General features: G+C 40.9%; 1 protein-coding gene across 1 annotated transcript in view; it reads right to left on the reverse strand.

Annotated features, from left to right (window-relative positions):
- The window catches only part of COL25A1 (collagen type XXV alpha 1 chain), a 309,311-nt gene that overhangs the window by 22,057 nt on the left and 273,556 nt on the right, over positions 1 to 13,698 (reverse strand). Inside the window, exons 31-35 of the mRNA XM_083459390.1 lie at positions 11,199 to 11,252; positions 9,475 to 9,528; positions 7,148 to 7,174; positions 6,170 to 6,223; positions 5 to 82 (exon numbers count right to left, since the gene is read on the reverse strand). Coding sequence (XP_083315516.1) covers positions 5 to 82; positions 6,170 to 6,223; positions 7,148 to 7,174; positions 9,475 to 9,528; positions 11,199 to 11,252 — 267 coding nt within the window. The remainder of the gene's footprint in view (positions 1 to 4; positions 83 to 6,169; positions 6,224 to 7,147; positions 7,175 to 9,474; positions 9,529 to 11,198; positions 11,253 to 13,698) is intronic.

Raw genomic sequence — 13,698 nt, forward strand, 5'->3', positions numbered from 1 at the left:
GTACCAATTGGCAAGGGGCATCCAGCCCATCCAGGCCTGGCTGGCCTGGCTCCCCTTTTTCCCCCTTAATTCCTCGGAATCCCTGTTTGTAAAGATTAACTTGCAACGTTACTAAGAAATATATTTTGCATTGACTTCACTGGAATAAACAAAGAAGGAAGGAACAAAAGGAGGAGCAAGCTAACAGGAGGGTTATAATCTTGGTATTTTGCTTCTCAGAAACAAGCCACGTATCAGAGCAAGTGACCTGTATGACAAAATATAGCTAATAATTGCAAATTATGGAAATGTTTGCTGTTAATATCTATTCTATTTTTAAAATCTTCACTTTTTTGGGAAAGAGTTAGACGAAATGTCACCATTTCTTTAAATGGGCAATTGGATTCTTTGGTCTGAATACCCGCTGGATACCAGCATTAGACAATATCAGTAGCTTGCTCCTCCTCATATTGCAGCAACCTACTATATTACTGTATGAGGAGACATGTCCAATACACAAGTGAGACGTACCAATGGGCAAGGTGCATCTAATCCAGGGGCACCCTGTTCTCCTTTCTCCCCTTTAGGCCCCTTTTTGCCTTTCTTTCCCTTTTCCCCCTGTGGACACAATGGTTTGGACAAAAGAAATGTTTCATTCTTTTCAGGGAAAAAAAGAGAGAGATGCTTTAAAAGATTTTTTTTTTTTAAGCCAATGGAGGGCTGAAAGGACACTTACCACTGTGTTCTACTTTGCATGATGCATTATGTGGAAAAATAAATGGTGATCATGAGCAACAACTGCATCAGTTGGGTTTTACTGAGCTTCTGCACTGATGTCATCATTATGAACACTTTGAATCCTAGAGCAGGGCTTGAAAGCATGAATGCTTTGTTGGTCATTTGACTCAAAGAGGCACCTGGAAGTGCCTTCAGATAAAATCCACCCCGATCAGCCTGCTCATGAAGGCATGCAAGTTCCAACGCATTCAGCAAGGCTCAGTGCATTTAACTTTGTTGAGGAGCCGCTTTCTCACGGTTCTTTCCCAATAAAATGCTGTTTTTCCCAGGGACAGGGATATTTGCAGGGGCAGGGACATTTGCCCCAGCCACACCCTTTTCACATATGTGCACAGACTCCTAGTGTTGTGTGGGACTGAGCCACAGAGCACAGAGAAGTCACTCCCCTTTCCAATGTAGTGCAATGTAAACTGCACCTGAGGGAAATTCATGCCTTTCTTGTATAGATGGAACTGCCCATTCCACTGAAATGAATGGGAAACATTGTGCATAGATGAATTCCACAGCTATCTAAGTATGCAAACATTGCTCCGAAATGGGATTTCTCTTCATAAGGTCTTTTTGCCAATGAGGGAGCTATTGTCCTAAGAGGGCTGCACCTTAATACTTAGGAATGCTCCTGCTATCCAAAGGATGGAGTTCATCTTAACAGGGACTGAATAGATCTGTGTGGTGCAGCTTCACTGAACAGAATAAAGCTGAATGAGAGGAGAGAATAAGATGAACTAAATCTGTAGTGGATTTTAATGAGGTCAATTTGCTTCTGTTCCCAAATGACTGTTTTTGTCATTAGTTCTAAAAGGGTCTTGGCCAAATATGCTCTGCTAATCCCATTCTTAAAAAGTTCAATAAAGGGTCATCAGTCACTTAGAGAATTAAGTATGTATTCTCTTTTTCTGCCCTGCAAAAGGGTTCAAAAGAAATCTTCTTAGTCAAAAGATACTCTGATCCTTTTTGCAATGTACATTCTTTTTTCTAACGCCATATTAGAACGTGTTCATTAAAACATCGCTTTCAGAGCTTAGTTATGTGTCCTGAATTTGAAACTGAAAAATCCAGCCATGTGGTTGAAAATGGAGCTGCTTTTTAAGGGGCGTGCATTATGAGAATTTCAGAATTTTGTGCTAATGCACAGATTTGATGAAACTGATTTGATGCTTAGGTGGACTGAATTGCTATCTGAGAAAATGACTTCATTTTCAGCCAGAGGGAGACATTCTGAGAACTAATTTAAAATAGATCTCACAGATGATCAGATGGTCACAATGGTAAATGAGTTTCAGGCTCACTCACAGTTTTTAACAAAAACCAAAAGTGCCTCTCTTTGCTTGTTTGTTTTAATTTTAAAACCCACCACACGCAATGAGGGGAAATCAAGAATATTATAGAGATGGAGAAATAGCAAAAGGGAAATTAGTAGAATAAAATAAAGAGCAACCAAGGAAGGGTTGTCAAGGCTGTGGTTGGAGGCAAGATTTAATTTGTAAGGAAAAGGGGTAAAAAAAGGACAAAATGAATTGTAAGGAAACAAGGTAAAAGGAGAAGGGAGGGATGCACCTCTGAAAGGGGAAAAGGGATTAGGATGAGGCATAGTAGGGCTAGAAAACCTGTGGTCGCCCAGATTCCATGGGATTCCAAGTCCCATCAGCTCCAGCCAGCATGGCCAATGGCCAAGGGTTGATGGAAGTTGTATTCCACAACATCTGTATGACCACAGGTTCCCCATCCCTGACATAAAGGAAATGAACATTCACCCATTTTCTCATTAAAAATATTATGCATCCATTTACAGCAGAATATAAAACGTTTGCTAGAGTTTCTTTTTCATGTTACAATGTCTTAGGCAGAGCACACATACTTTAAAATCAATTGCAAGCTCACCTTAAGTTAATGTAAAAAATAATAATTATCATACTATTATGCATTTGAAAAGTGAAATTACACAACACACATGATATACTATGGCATATAGGACAAACATTCCAATGAGAATCAAACACATTTCCATGGAGAGATATACTGTATTACATCATATGAATGACGCTATTTCGCCTGTCTTGTCTGTGTGCCAAAATGTTACGTAGCGGCACTTAGGGGAAAACAATTCAGAAACTTAGGGGACACAGAAAACCACGATTCGAGTAACTCTATTTTGTTTGGAACACTGCGTTTTTCTTCAGTGTGATAACAAAAGCAATGGCCAGGCTAGCTTCCTGGTGAAGTAACAGCCTTAAATATTTGTCATTAAGGAAACAAAGGGAGCGGCTTGACACCAGAGGGCAAGTGGGTGGTCTCCCTCCCTCCCATCAACTCGCTGGTAGTTAGAAAGACAAAGGCCAGAGTGGGGAGTTGAGTGATGTGAGATAGCAGCTGGATGCAAAAGCTGTAGGCAGGGAAGCCAGAGAAGGAGCCATGCTGGATTGCACCCAAGTCTGCAGCTATGGAAGGAACAAGACCCTTATAGGGTGTTAATGCTGTGAACCCCTCCATAATAGGCTCAGGTTGTCTATATGTGTAAATAAACCATATATCACTACTAAGACACTAAAGTGTCCACTCCTCATTCCAAAGGAAGACAAATCCTGGGGTAAGTGCCTGGAATCTCGCACCCCCCTGGATTATGTAGGATTTAGATTTGGAGGTAGTGTTTAAAGGACAAGGAAGCATTTATGGATTTTAAAGGCAAATCTCAATCCAAATCTCAATTTATTTCCTACTCCTAGAAAATCTAGGGGAAATCAATACAGTTTGTCCTTGCAGTTTTTGCCATCATTGACTTCAACAAACAATGGTCTGGCTAAGGAAGTAAAATGGCCTCATCCTAAGACTTACTGAGACAGCAAATAAATGGTTATGAAGGGGAAACCAACTGCCACAATGGCACTGGCACAAGCTTCTGTATTATACCACCATTTCAGGGTTGTTCCCTAACTTTGGAAACTGAAACAGGTATTCTTCAGATAAAAATGATTTAAATAACTATTCATTTTCACTCTTAAGTTTGCAGTTAATGCTTCTCAGTTGGGAGCTGATAAAAAAATTCAGTTTCCTGGTTTTACATGTGAAGTGGTCCTCATGTGAATCAGGGGGGGGGGGCAGGGCCACAGTACTACCCCACTTTGTGGTTTCCCACCTTCCCCCTGCATGGGAACAACAAGCTATAAACACAGACCTCTATGTGTGATAGGCTTCCCTGGGAGGCGGAACCTTGACTGTGAAGGATTCCAACAGCTGGGGAACCATAGGCATTTAGATTTCTCCCCTTGCACATATTGATTCCTAACCTACACATAACTGAGGTGGGGCCTGGGAAGGCCGCAGAAGCTCAGGAGAAACACCACAGCCCCTGCCCCCCCCCCAGTTAAATGCATAAGAAGCACTTCACCTGCCAGAATGCCAGAAACTGGATACTGTTAACTTATTTCTTTGTCCTTGCCCTTACTTGCTGAAGCTGATTATTTTAATATTAAAAATGTCCCCAACGCAAAGATCCGTGGGTCTCTGATATACAAGTCTGTTCACTTAAATGTCAGAGAACATAGGAAGCCAGACCACTGGGTCCAGCTAGCTCAGTATTGTCTACTCTGACTAGTAGCAGCTCTCCAGGATATTCAGGCAAGGGCATATTTCAAGCCCTACCGGGAGATGCCAGTCATTGAGGGAGGGATTTTTGCATGCAAAACTGATGCTCTACCACTGAGCTATGGTCCTTCTCCACAGCTCTGAATGGGTAATAAAAATATTCACCAAGAGCTGCTGCTGTCATTGACTTGGATTCAAAGAGCTGTTCAGCGAATGGAAGGGAATTAAATAATAATCTAACTACATTCTTCATTTAAGACATTTGTGTACCACTCTTCTAATCTCAAAATGATTTACATGAAACATATTTAAAATCACATAAAATATAAAAATAACTATGTTTGGGGGGCATGTTTTTGTTTTTTTAAAAAACTCCATAAATGTTGAGCGCTCTGCTGAAGGGTGGACATTCCTGTGCGCAAGCTCCCTTCCCTTGTTCACAGTGAACACACGAAGGCGAAAGTGGGACCATGACTGGTGGCCATAGTCATTGACTATGCCCTATACCTCTGTTATTTCACTGAACAGTGAAACAGGTCCCTATGTGCATATAGCTGTTCATGCACTGGGGGCTTCCACACAATTTGGAACCTCACATGATGAGAGTTCCAGATCACATGGAATATCCTTTATGTTTACAACTTTCAGATGTTCTATCAAGAGTGTGGAATTCATGGGTGTGAGCATTATGATGTTGGAGGAGGCAGTGAACTGCACAGAGGGTCTCATCTGCACAGTCCTCAAGGGGGAGCCCTTCAAAGTGGCCAGGGAGGTCTTCTCCTCCTGGCTACATTAGAAGATTGTAGAACTCTGCAGGGATCCACCTGAAGTATCTTAAGCAGCCCTGTGGCATAGCTAGCCTAGAGACATACTTGACAGCCCCATGACAACCTTATCTAATTAAGTTTAGATGCATGTCACATGCCATTTTTGAAATTTTCTAGGTTTCAAACACAGTTTGCCATTTTGCATGGAAAGCTGCTGTTTAAGCAAAGTGAGCCTAAAGCTCTGCTGGGCTTATGAAACTAGATTTATGGCTTGTGAGGTCCTGTCCACTGATCTGATTGGGGAATCTCTTGCATGTGCAAAAGGCCTGTTTGCACACCAGAGTTCTCACTTTCAGAACTCTGCCAGTGCAAGGGAAGTATACGTAACAAACTGCACAGAGATCTGATTTCGCCTTGTATCCCCAAGAGATTTGCACCTGCACCAGACCTCCCATACTGGCCAGGAGAGGATCAATCATGGCACATGGGAGCAATCCAATGACAATTAGGCACACTGAAGGTGCATCAACAAAGTTAAGCCCTTAATTGTGTGCTTAACCATCACTTTGAGAGCTGAAATGTACCCAACTTTCTCTGGATTAGCTCAAAGTGTTTTTGGTTTAGCTTTCGTCTTCTCAGCAACAAGCCAGATGCTTTCCAGGTATAAATACAGCATCCATTTAATTGAAGCCAATGGACCTATATTGATTTACACAAGCTGTCAATCTGTCCCAGTGTCTCCTACCGTGTTGCTACTCCAATGTCTCTTGTCAGTAACTACTGTATAAACAAACACAGACTGTCAGGAGTCTTGGAGGAGAAAGCCTCTCTTCTCCCATTATGGAAACTGCTGACCTTTCGGGATCTGGGTGGAAGCTTTCTTTCACATTCTGACAGATGACTTTGTCTAGCAAAGATCCATGACATGGCTTTTGGCACACAGAAGGAAGAAAAGTCTAGCTTAATGGGACAAATTATAGGACTGGGACAAAAGAGCTGACTAGGCTAAGTAATCAAACAACAGTTAATAGCATTGAAGTCACCTTTTCTCCCTTTTCTCCTACATCACCCTTTTCTCCACGAGGACCAGGGAAACCCTATAAAACATGAACAAAAATACCTCTATTGGCTTCTGTATGTGGGCTTGCCTTTATTGTGTAGCTGAATTATCTACACACACACACACACACACTCACACCAAGAAAACTGTACCAAATGATTTTGAAATTAGAAAGCGCATAATAGCCAGAAAGTTATTGAAGATGCCCAGCAAAAGACACCCTTATTTTCCTACATGCAAATTAGCACTGGCAATGTTAAAAAGAGAAGTGATTCAGTCAAGTAGGCAAAATGGTTACAATTATTTCCCTCCCCACACTGCAAAAGAAGTTGCGTAACAGGAATGTCCCAACTGCAACTTCTGTTGAAAAATACACTCGGTTGCAAATCAAAAACTGCAATCAGTGGTGCTTGAAAACACAACTGCATGGAGGCTGCTCCATGTGTCAAAGTGTTCCTCTAAACAGCTTCTCATGAGCTTTCAAATGTTTTTAACCATGCAATAGTGATGTTCTCTGCATGGTGAAAACCACCAGAAATTTGTAAGGAGCTGCTATCACAAATGGAGTGTCATGCCACATACTCCCCATAAGTTTACATTTTCAAGCACTACTGGTTGCATCTGTAGGCCTCTGGAGAATTATAATAGTACTTTCCATGATCATCTGTCAGGTGCTCTAGTTAGCAGCAGTTGCTGTGGGCACTTATGAGTGGCACTATTTATGGTGGGATTTACAAGATTGCCCTTACTTAGCACTGCTTTCTCCACACTCTGCAATGGTATTTTCCTATCTCTATGATTATTTTAAAGGCAAACAACAATGCAATGTTTAGTATATTCTCTGCATGATTGTCATGCACAACAAATGGGGGAAAATTCAACATGCTCCAAGCATGCAACTATTGCTGTAAAACAAACATGTACCTACCACACAAATAAAGTGATGATAAATATTACTTACATCAAGGCCAGGTTCGCCGTCTTTGCCCTATTAAAGAATCATATTAATTATGTTAAGCTTTGTTAGCTCAGCTTGTGTAAGACGTCTGCCAGGACTATTTAGGCATGCAGTTGCTGCATTGTGTACACAACACAGACTGGCTCTCTTAAATGAAAGATGATAATGGAGATCATGACCCAGATCAGATCAATGGTGTGCTTCAAAATCTGCACTTCAGTGGACTCCACTACAAGCTGGTGGTCTAAGGGCTGCACTCTTCCATCTTTTTCTTTAATACTTTCAAAATGCAGATAGGGCAATGGTATTCCATTGTTCCCAAGGGAACAATGCCCTTGTGTAAGCACTGGTTGTTTTTCAATGGGAATTGCAAGGGGATGGGTGACAGGAACATGAAGGGTGTGCAGCACATCAGGTCTCACTCTCTGCTGGCCAGAATAGAGACCGCCAATCTCCCACTGCCTTGGCCCTCCCCTCTCCCCCTCAGTAAACTGCAGCAACCTGATGCATTAGGAAGGCAGGAGAGCAGCTCGACCACTCCAGCCACTATTGTTTATGTGTGCATGGAGACAAGAGAAACAGAGAGTGGGGACTGCTCTGCTTATTGCAACCAGACATTAATGGAGGATAGGATAGGTCTCTGTTTGAAGTGCTGTCTGAGTACTGCCCTCCAGCCGAAGAAGCCCCCTCTTTGAAGGGTTATCCAATCCAAGATAAAGAATCATTGGAAGGGAGAGCAGTTGGCACACAGGCAACCTGGCCACAGTCTTCCTCACTATGGTGAGATGCATTTTTTAAAAAATTTAAATTACTGCCATTATTTCTAAAGTTGCATCCATACATAAAAATTAGCACATGCACATTTTATATAAAGCAGTATCCTCTTCTGTCCTCCTTTTTGGTGATGCCTAAGTACCACAGGGACGCAGGTGGTGCTGTGGGTTAAACCACAGAGCCTAGGACTTGCCGATCAGAAGGTCAGCAGTTCGAATCCCCGTGACGGGGTGAGCTCCCGTTGCTCAGTCCCCTCTCCTGCCAACCTAGCAGTTTGAAAGCATGTCAAAGTGCAAGTAGATAAATAGGTACCGCTCTGGTGGGAAGGTAAACGGCGTTTCCGTGCGCTGCTCTGGCTCACAAGAAGTGGCTTAGTCATGCTGGCCACATGACCTGGAAGCTGTACTCTGTCTCCCTTGGCCAATAAAGCGAGATGAGCACCGTAACCCTAGAGTCGGTCACGACGGGACCTAATGGTCAGGGGTCCCTTTACCTTTAGGTAAGTGGGAACCCTCGACTAAAATGTCACAAAATTCCTACATGGAATGTACTTCAATGAATGTAGAGTACATAGCATATATCCTTATGTAGTTGGCCACATGTAGAGTGTCAAGAAAAAGATAACATACCATAAAGTCTAAGACAGATCCCTCTATCTCTCTGTCCATTTACCTGAAAACTGTCCGGGCAGTTTAGAGAGCAGCTAGGGGAATGAGTAATTCCCCACTAATTTCCATTAGTGGAATCTTCTGTTGGACGAAAAGCAATTCTATGCATAGAAAGACACCTTAAGAGCCAACTCATTCTTCATACTTCTGCAAGTTTAATAAAATGTTGCAGAATCAATTTGAATTCTGGGATATTCATACAAAGCAAAAGCCAAGTAACGCATATTTCAAAATTATTTTATATTGGATATATGGCATTCTCCTCATCCTGCATATGTAAACAATGGAAAACTACTTGTATTGGACAAAAATATTAAGAATCACCTTCAATGGATTGTGATACCTACTTAGTCCATCCTTCCACACAGGAAGAAATCAGTTTGCACAAGGTTTTTTTTTTGAAGATGCTATATGAAACTGTAACAAATTTCCCCAAAATGCAAATGAATCACAAAGTATTTTGCATAAATGACAGCTGATTACCCTTTGTACTGGAGAGTCTTTTGAGGTATTTTAAGGAGAAACAACATGATCCTGAGACTTTTTTATTGACCTGAATTCCTGCCATTACTTTCTGGTGCCTAGAGACAAGCAATAACACATGTACGGCAAACTGGAAATGGCAGGAGTTGCGCAGAGGGGGTCACTTTTAATTCTGGCTTTTCTCATTGTTGTTAGTTTATGTCACAACCTACTCTATTATTTATGCATAGATGCATGTGAGAGAATGAAACTGCCTAAACTTGAGATAAGGGATGGCCTCATGAGCAGTGACCTTGGGCAACTTAAACTAATTGCATTTCTCTGTGATGAATGGTCATAAAACACAGTAGGATTTAATCAAGGATTTCTGAAAATTGCACTTTCCAAAGATGTCGTGTAACTTACAGGCAAGCCATATGGACCTCTGGGCCCAGGATCTCCTGTGGTTCCCTTTTCACCCTAAAATACAATATCATAAATGTTCATTACAAAGGGCAAAGAGGCTTTGTTTTCAATTATGCAGTATTTATTGTGTATTTGAAATCCATTTATTTGTGTAGCATTTATTTCAATTACACAATATTTATTACATTTCTGTCCTACCGAACATTCAGGCTTGCACATAAAGTTATCCTGTTTCTCTCCCCCCCCCCCCAACATACCTGAGGTCATCCTAAGGTTAGCCAGTATACTTTATGTATGAGGGCAAAAACAGACATTGCATGAGAGCTTCCTCATTAGCTGTCTTGACATCTTTTAAATACTGAAATGAAGCTGCAGGTGGGTGTCATTTGGGGTGGGGGACAGAGTATTGTCAGGGGTGGTTGTTAAACCCTTCTCCCTCTTTGTCATTTTCTTAATCAAAAGTATTCTCCCAGGTGCATTTGTTCTGTATGGGAACAATCTAGTCACACATATTTTCTCTTTGTGCAAATAGCAATGGAAGAGGAATGGGAACCATGTGGAATGGAGGGAAAGGGTCCCTTATCTCTCTTACTGCTTTTCCGGGGGGTGGGGGTGGGAGATAGCAGCTTGGTTGTGCAGTGGCTGCAACACACTTTCTATAGGCTTCAATAAGCTGTTTAAAGAATGAAACCTTCTACCAAAGATGCCTAACTCGTGTGAGACAGTACAGTGGTACCTCGGGTAAAGTATTTAATTTGTTCTGGAGGTCCGTTCTTAACCTGAAACTGTTCTTAACCTGAAGCACCACTTTAGCTAATGGGGCCTCCTGCTGCTGCCACGCCGCCGGAGCACGATTTCTGTTCTTATCCTGAAGCAAAGTTCTTAACCCGAGGTACTATTTCTGGGTTAGCGGAGTCTGTAACCTGAAGCGTATGTAACCCGAGGTACCACTGTATCTGTTTCTTTGATTTGTCATGATGTGCCTTAATGAGGACACACAGGTACTATCCAGAACTTCTCAATATACCAGAATGCTTGAGATTTGAACTTTGCTCTGGTTTATACCTAAATGTACAACAGTCAAGTGCTATGGAGTGGTTTTTTAAAAAATAATAATTAGCCTTTTTTGCTAATATGTTACTAGTTATGGCCAAAAGCAGTAAAAGATTTGAGTGCCTTCCACTGGCAGTAGAGAATAATAGAACTGTAGAGTGGGAAGGGGTCACATGGGTCATCTAGTCCAACCTCTTATAATGGAGGAATCTTTTGCTCAATGTGGAACTTGAATCTGCAACCCTGAGATTGAGAGTCTCATGCTTTACTGACTGAGCTATTAGACATATTTTTGAAAAAACAACAACATTTTAGCTTTAAAATTCTGGACCTTTAAACAATTTGGTTGTTTTATTTTAATTTAATTTTTTAAAAATAGTATGTGGCTATTTTGTTAGTTTGTAAATTGCTTTAGGTTGCCTTGAGCATGATAAAGTGACTAACAAAATATATAAGTAACTATAAACCCCCGCAAATTAAATAAATAATTTATTATTCTAGGTCTCTTTTTTGGGGTGTGTGTGAGAATATGTGTTATTTTTTGCACAACTACGAATCCTCTTTATTTATATCTGCAAGAGAACGAACACAATTAAATATGCTGAACTGATACCTTTATCATGCAAAAGAAGTGAACCACCCCAAAGAGAAGATCTCCTGCAAACACTCACTCTGTCTCCTTTTGGACCTGCAAGGCCATGAGGACCAATTGGACCATCCATGCCCTGAAAGATTAAACAAATAAGAGCTGACAACTCTGAATGAAGGTTCATATTTAGCAAAGAATTTCATGAGAATCAGGCAGAGAATATGGGTTGGACTTTCACTGAAGGGGCATCTGAGCTCCCAATCCTTCTGGCAAGCTCAAACAGTGCTTCCTCCCATCTCATTCATCTCTACTTTCATGTTGTAGATCAGCTGATTTAAAGGTTTTCAGATAGCAGGGGCATAGGTTAAAGGTTGAAACAAAGGGACTTAGGATAACATCAACAGCAACAGCAACAACAATCATGCACAATTCACATGAAGACCCACAAGGATAGATGGTAAGCTTAGAGGAGGAGATTTTAAGTTTACCGCTATGCTATTCCTTAACTTCTCCGTCATTCGAAAGCTGCAATATTTGTTTCAAAGAGCAGGAGAAGAGCAGTGTCTTTTAATGTGGTGTAACTTAGTGGTTTAAAAAGATCAGAAAGCATTGCAAACAGTAGCTTTCTAATGTTGACTCTCAAGGAAGAAATATAAACAAAAGAGAAAGAAAAGAAGGCTGTACCTGAATCAAACAGCAGTTTTAGTAATGCAGGCTTTGATAGCTGGCTTCTTTAACAAAGCTAGCAGGATCAGATCAATGCACCAGGCAAGGGTGATGCAGACATATGGGCATTTTTATTTGAATGATGAGATCAGTGATTTCACTGTAGCCTCGTCTTCTATCATGTCACCTGTCATGGACAAGGTGTTGTTGTTTTTTCTTTATCTCATGCACTAGCCCTATGTAGCAGGTATATTTAGGCAGCTGTATAACAGGGTTAGTTGCAGCCGGTCTTTCACATTGGACACAGCTATAGCACCTTAGGCCCTTTGCATCTCAAAGGTTACTAGCTTTTTTGTTAGCTGGGGCTCCTCCTCTGATGGAGCATCCTGTAAAATGCGTAGTCAGCACTGTACCAGTCGGGATAGCAGCAGCAGCAGCAGCAGCAGTGGTACCACACTGAACTGCAAAAGAAATCTGCCTGCCGTAAAGCATGTAGATTTAGTAGTGAAGTATGACATACAAACACAAGGGACTCACCCGGGGTCCTGGCTTTCCGTCTAAGCCAGATGCTCCCTGTATGGTTAAGTGGAAGCATAGATGGCAGGGATAACACGAATGACAAGAATGTGAGATTAGTAACTGGTGATGATGAAACAAATACAACTTCTATTTATACACAGGATGCGAGCTGCTACAGGGTTCTAGAATAAGTATCACAGTACTGCATTAGGTTAGTTTTAATTTACACACAACATGAAGAGTCTGATTCTGATCCCCTTTGCAACGTGCCCCACATTAAGGTAATCTCACTATTTTTAGTGAAATTCACCTCAATTTTATGAAATCAGAATGAGCCCCTAGATGTATTAGTGCTACAAACCTCATATATTATCATGGAAGTTTATTTGTACTTTAACACACACATCTCTATTCATAGGTTAGTAAAACAGACTTTTAACTTGGAAGATAAAACAAGGGGAATTATGAATTTTGCACAGACATGTCAACTGTCTTTTCATTACCAGAACTGAAAGGAGAAGAAAACTACGGAGCATTGCAAACAATATATGGGTTCCCATTGGAATGTCCTAATGATAAGATGAGAAAAAACACCTAGATTCTTAAAGAATAGTTCTATTTCTTTACTGTATTAAAATTTAAAACATGTTCGTGAGCACACCAGTGTGCCAATGGTTTTCACTAAGGTAATGTTTATTCATTGAAATTAGTTCCACCTATCACTTCCATAGGATGTGGTCTCCGGCCAGGATGTATAAAACTTTCGTAAAGTTTTATACTATTCATTCTGGCACTGCTGAGGAACAGAGGACCCCTGGTGGATATTGTGTGAACAAGGAAAGCCCAATGCTGCGCAATTCCAAAAGTGCTAATACTACTGTCTGAATTAAACAGGTCAGATGGCTTTTCTCTTCTGAACAGTGTGTCTCAATTATTTTAACTGGTTTGAGCCATCTTTCATTTCACTATGTGAAAGGTCTACTGAAAAAGACTGGTAAAATGTGTTTGTATTTATGGTATTAAAAGACTACAAGAAACCAAACACTGGGTTGGATCCATATTAACTTAGTCACATATTTGTCCCATTGAAAACTGTGGGACACGTTAGTCATGATGACTATCTTAAGTCTGATTGATTTTAATGGGGCTATAGCATGGCTAACATAGTCTAGCTCCAGCACATTCGTTTCACTTCTTTCACTCAAGGCAATATTGAGTAAACCTGATTTTAGCAGACTTTCACTGAAGGCAAATTTACTATAAGCACCACCAACAAGAACAATTCCAAAATAGTCAAATCAGAAGAATTCCACAAATCTATGAGTAAATGAAAAACACTTAAAGTTACACAAGCTAGTTTCTTAAGACTTCACCCTTAATGTCTCAATCCTTATAAA

Source organism: Podarcis liolepis, assembly GCF_965112155.1.
Source record: "Podarcis liolepis genome assembly, chromosome: 9".
NCBI classification, from domain to species: domain Eukaryota; kingdom Metazoa; phylum Chordata; class Lepidosauria; order Squamata; family Lacertidae; genus Podarcis; species Podarcis liolepis.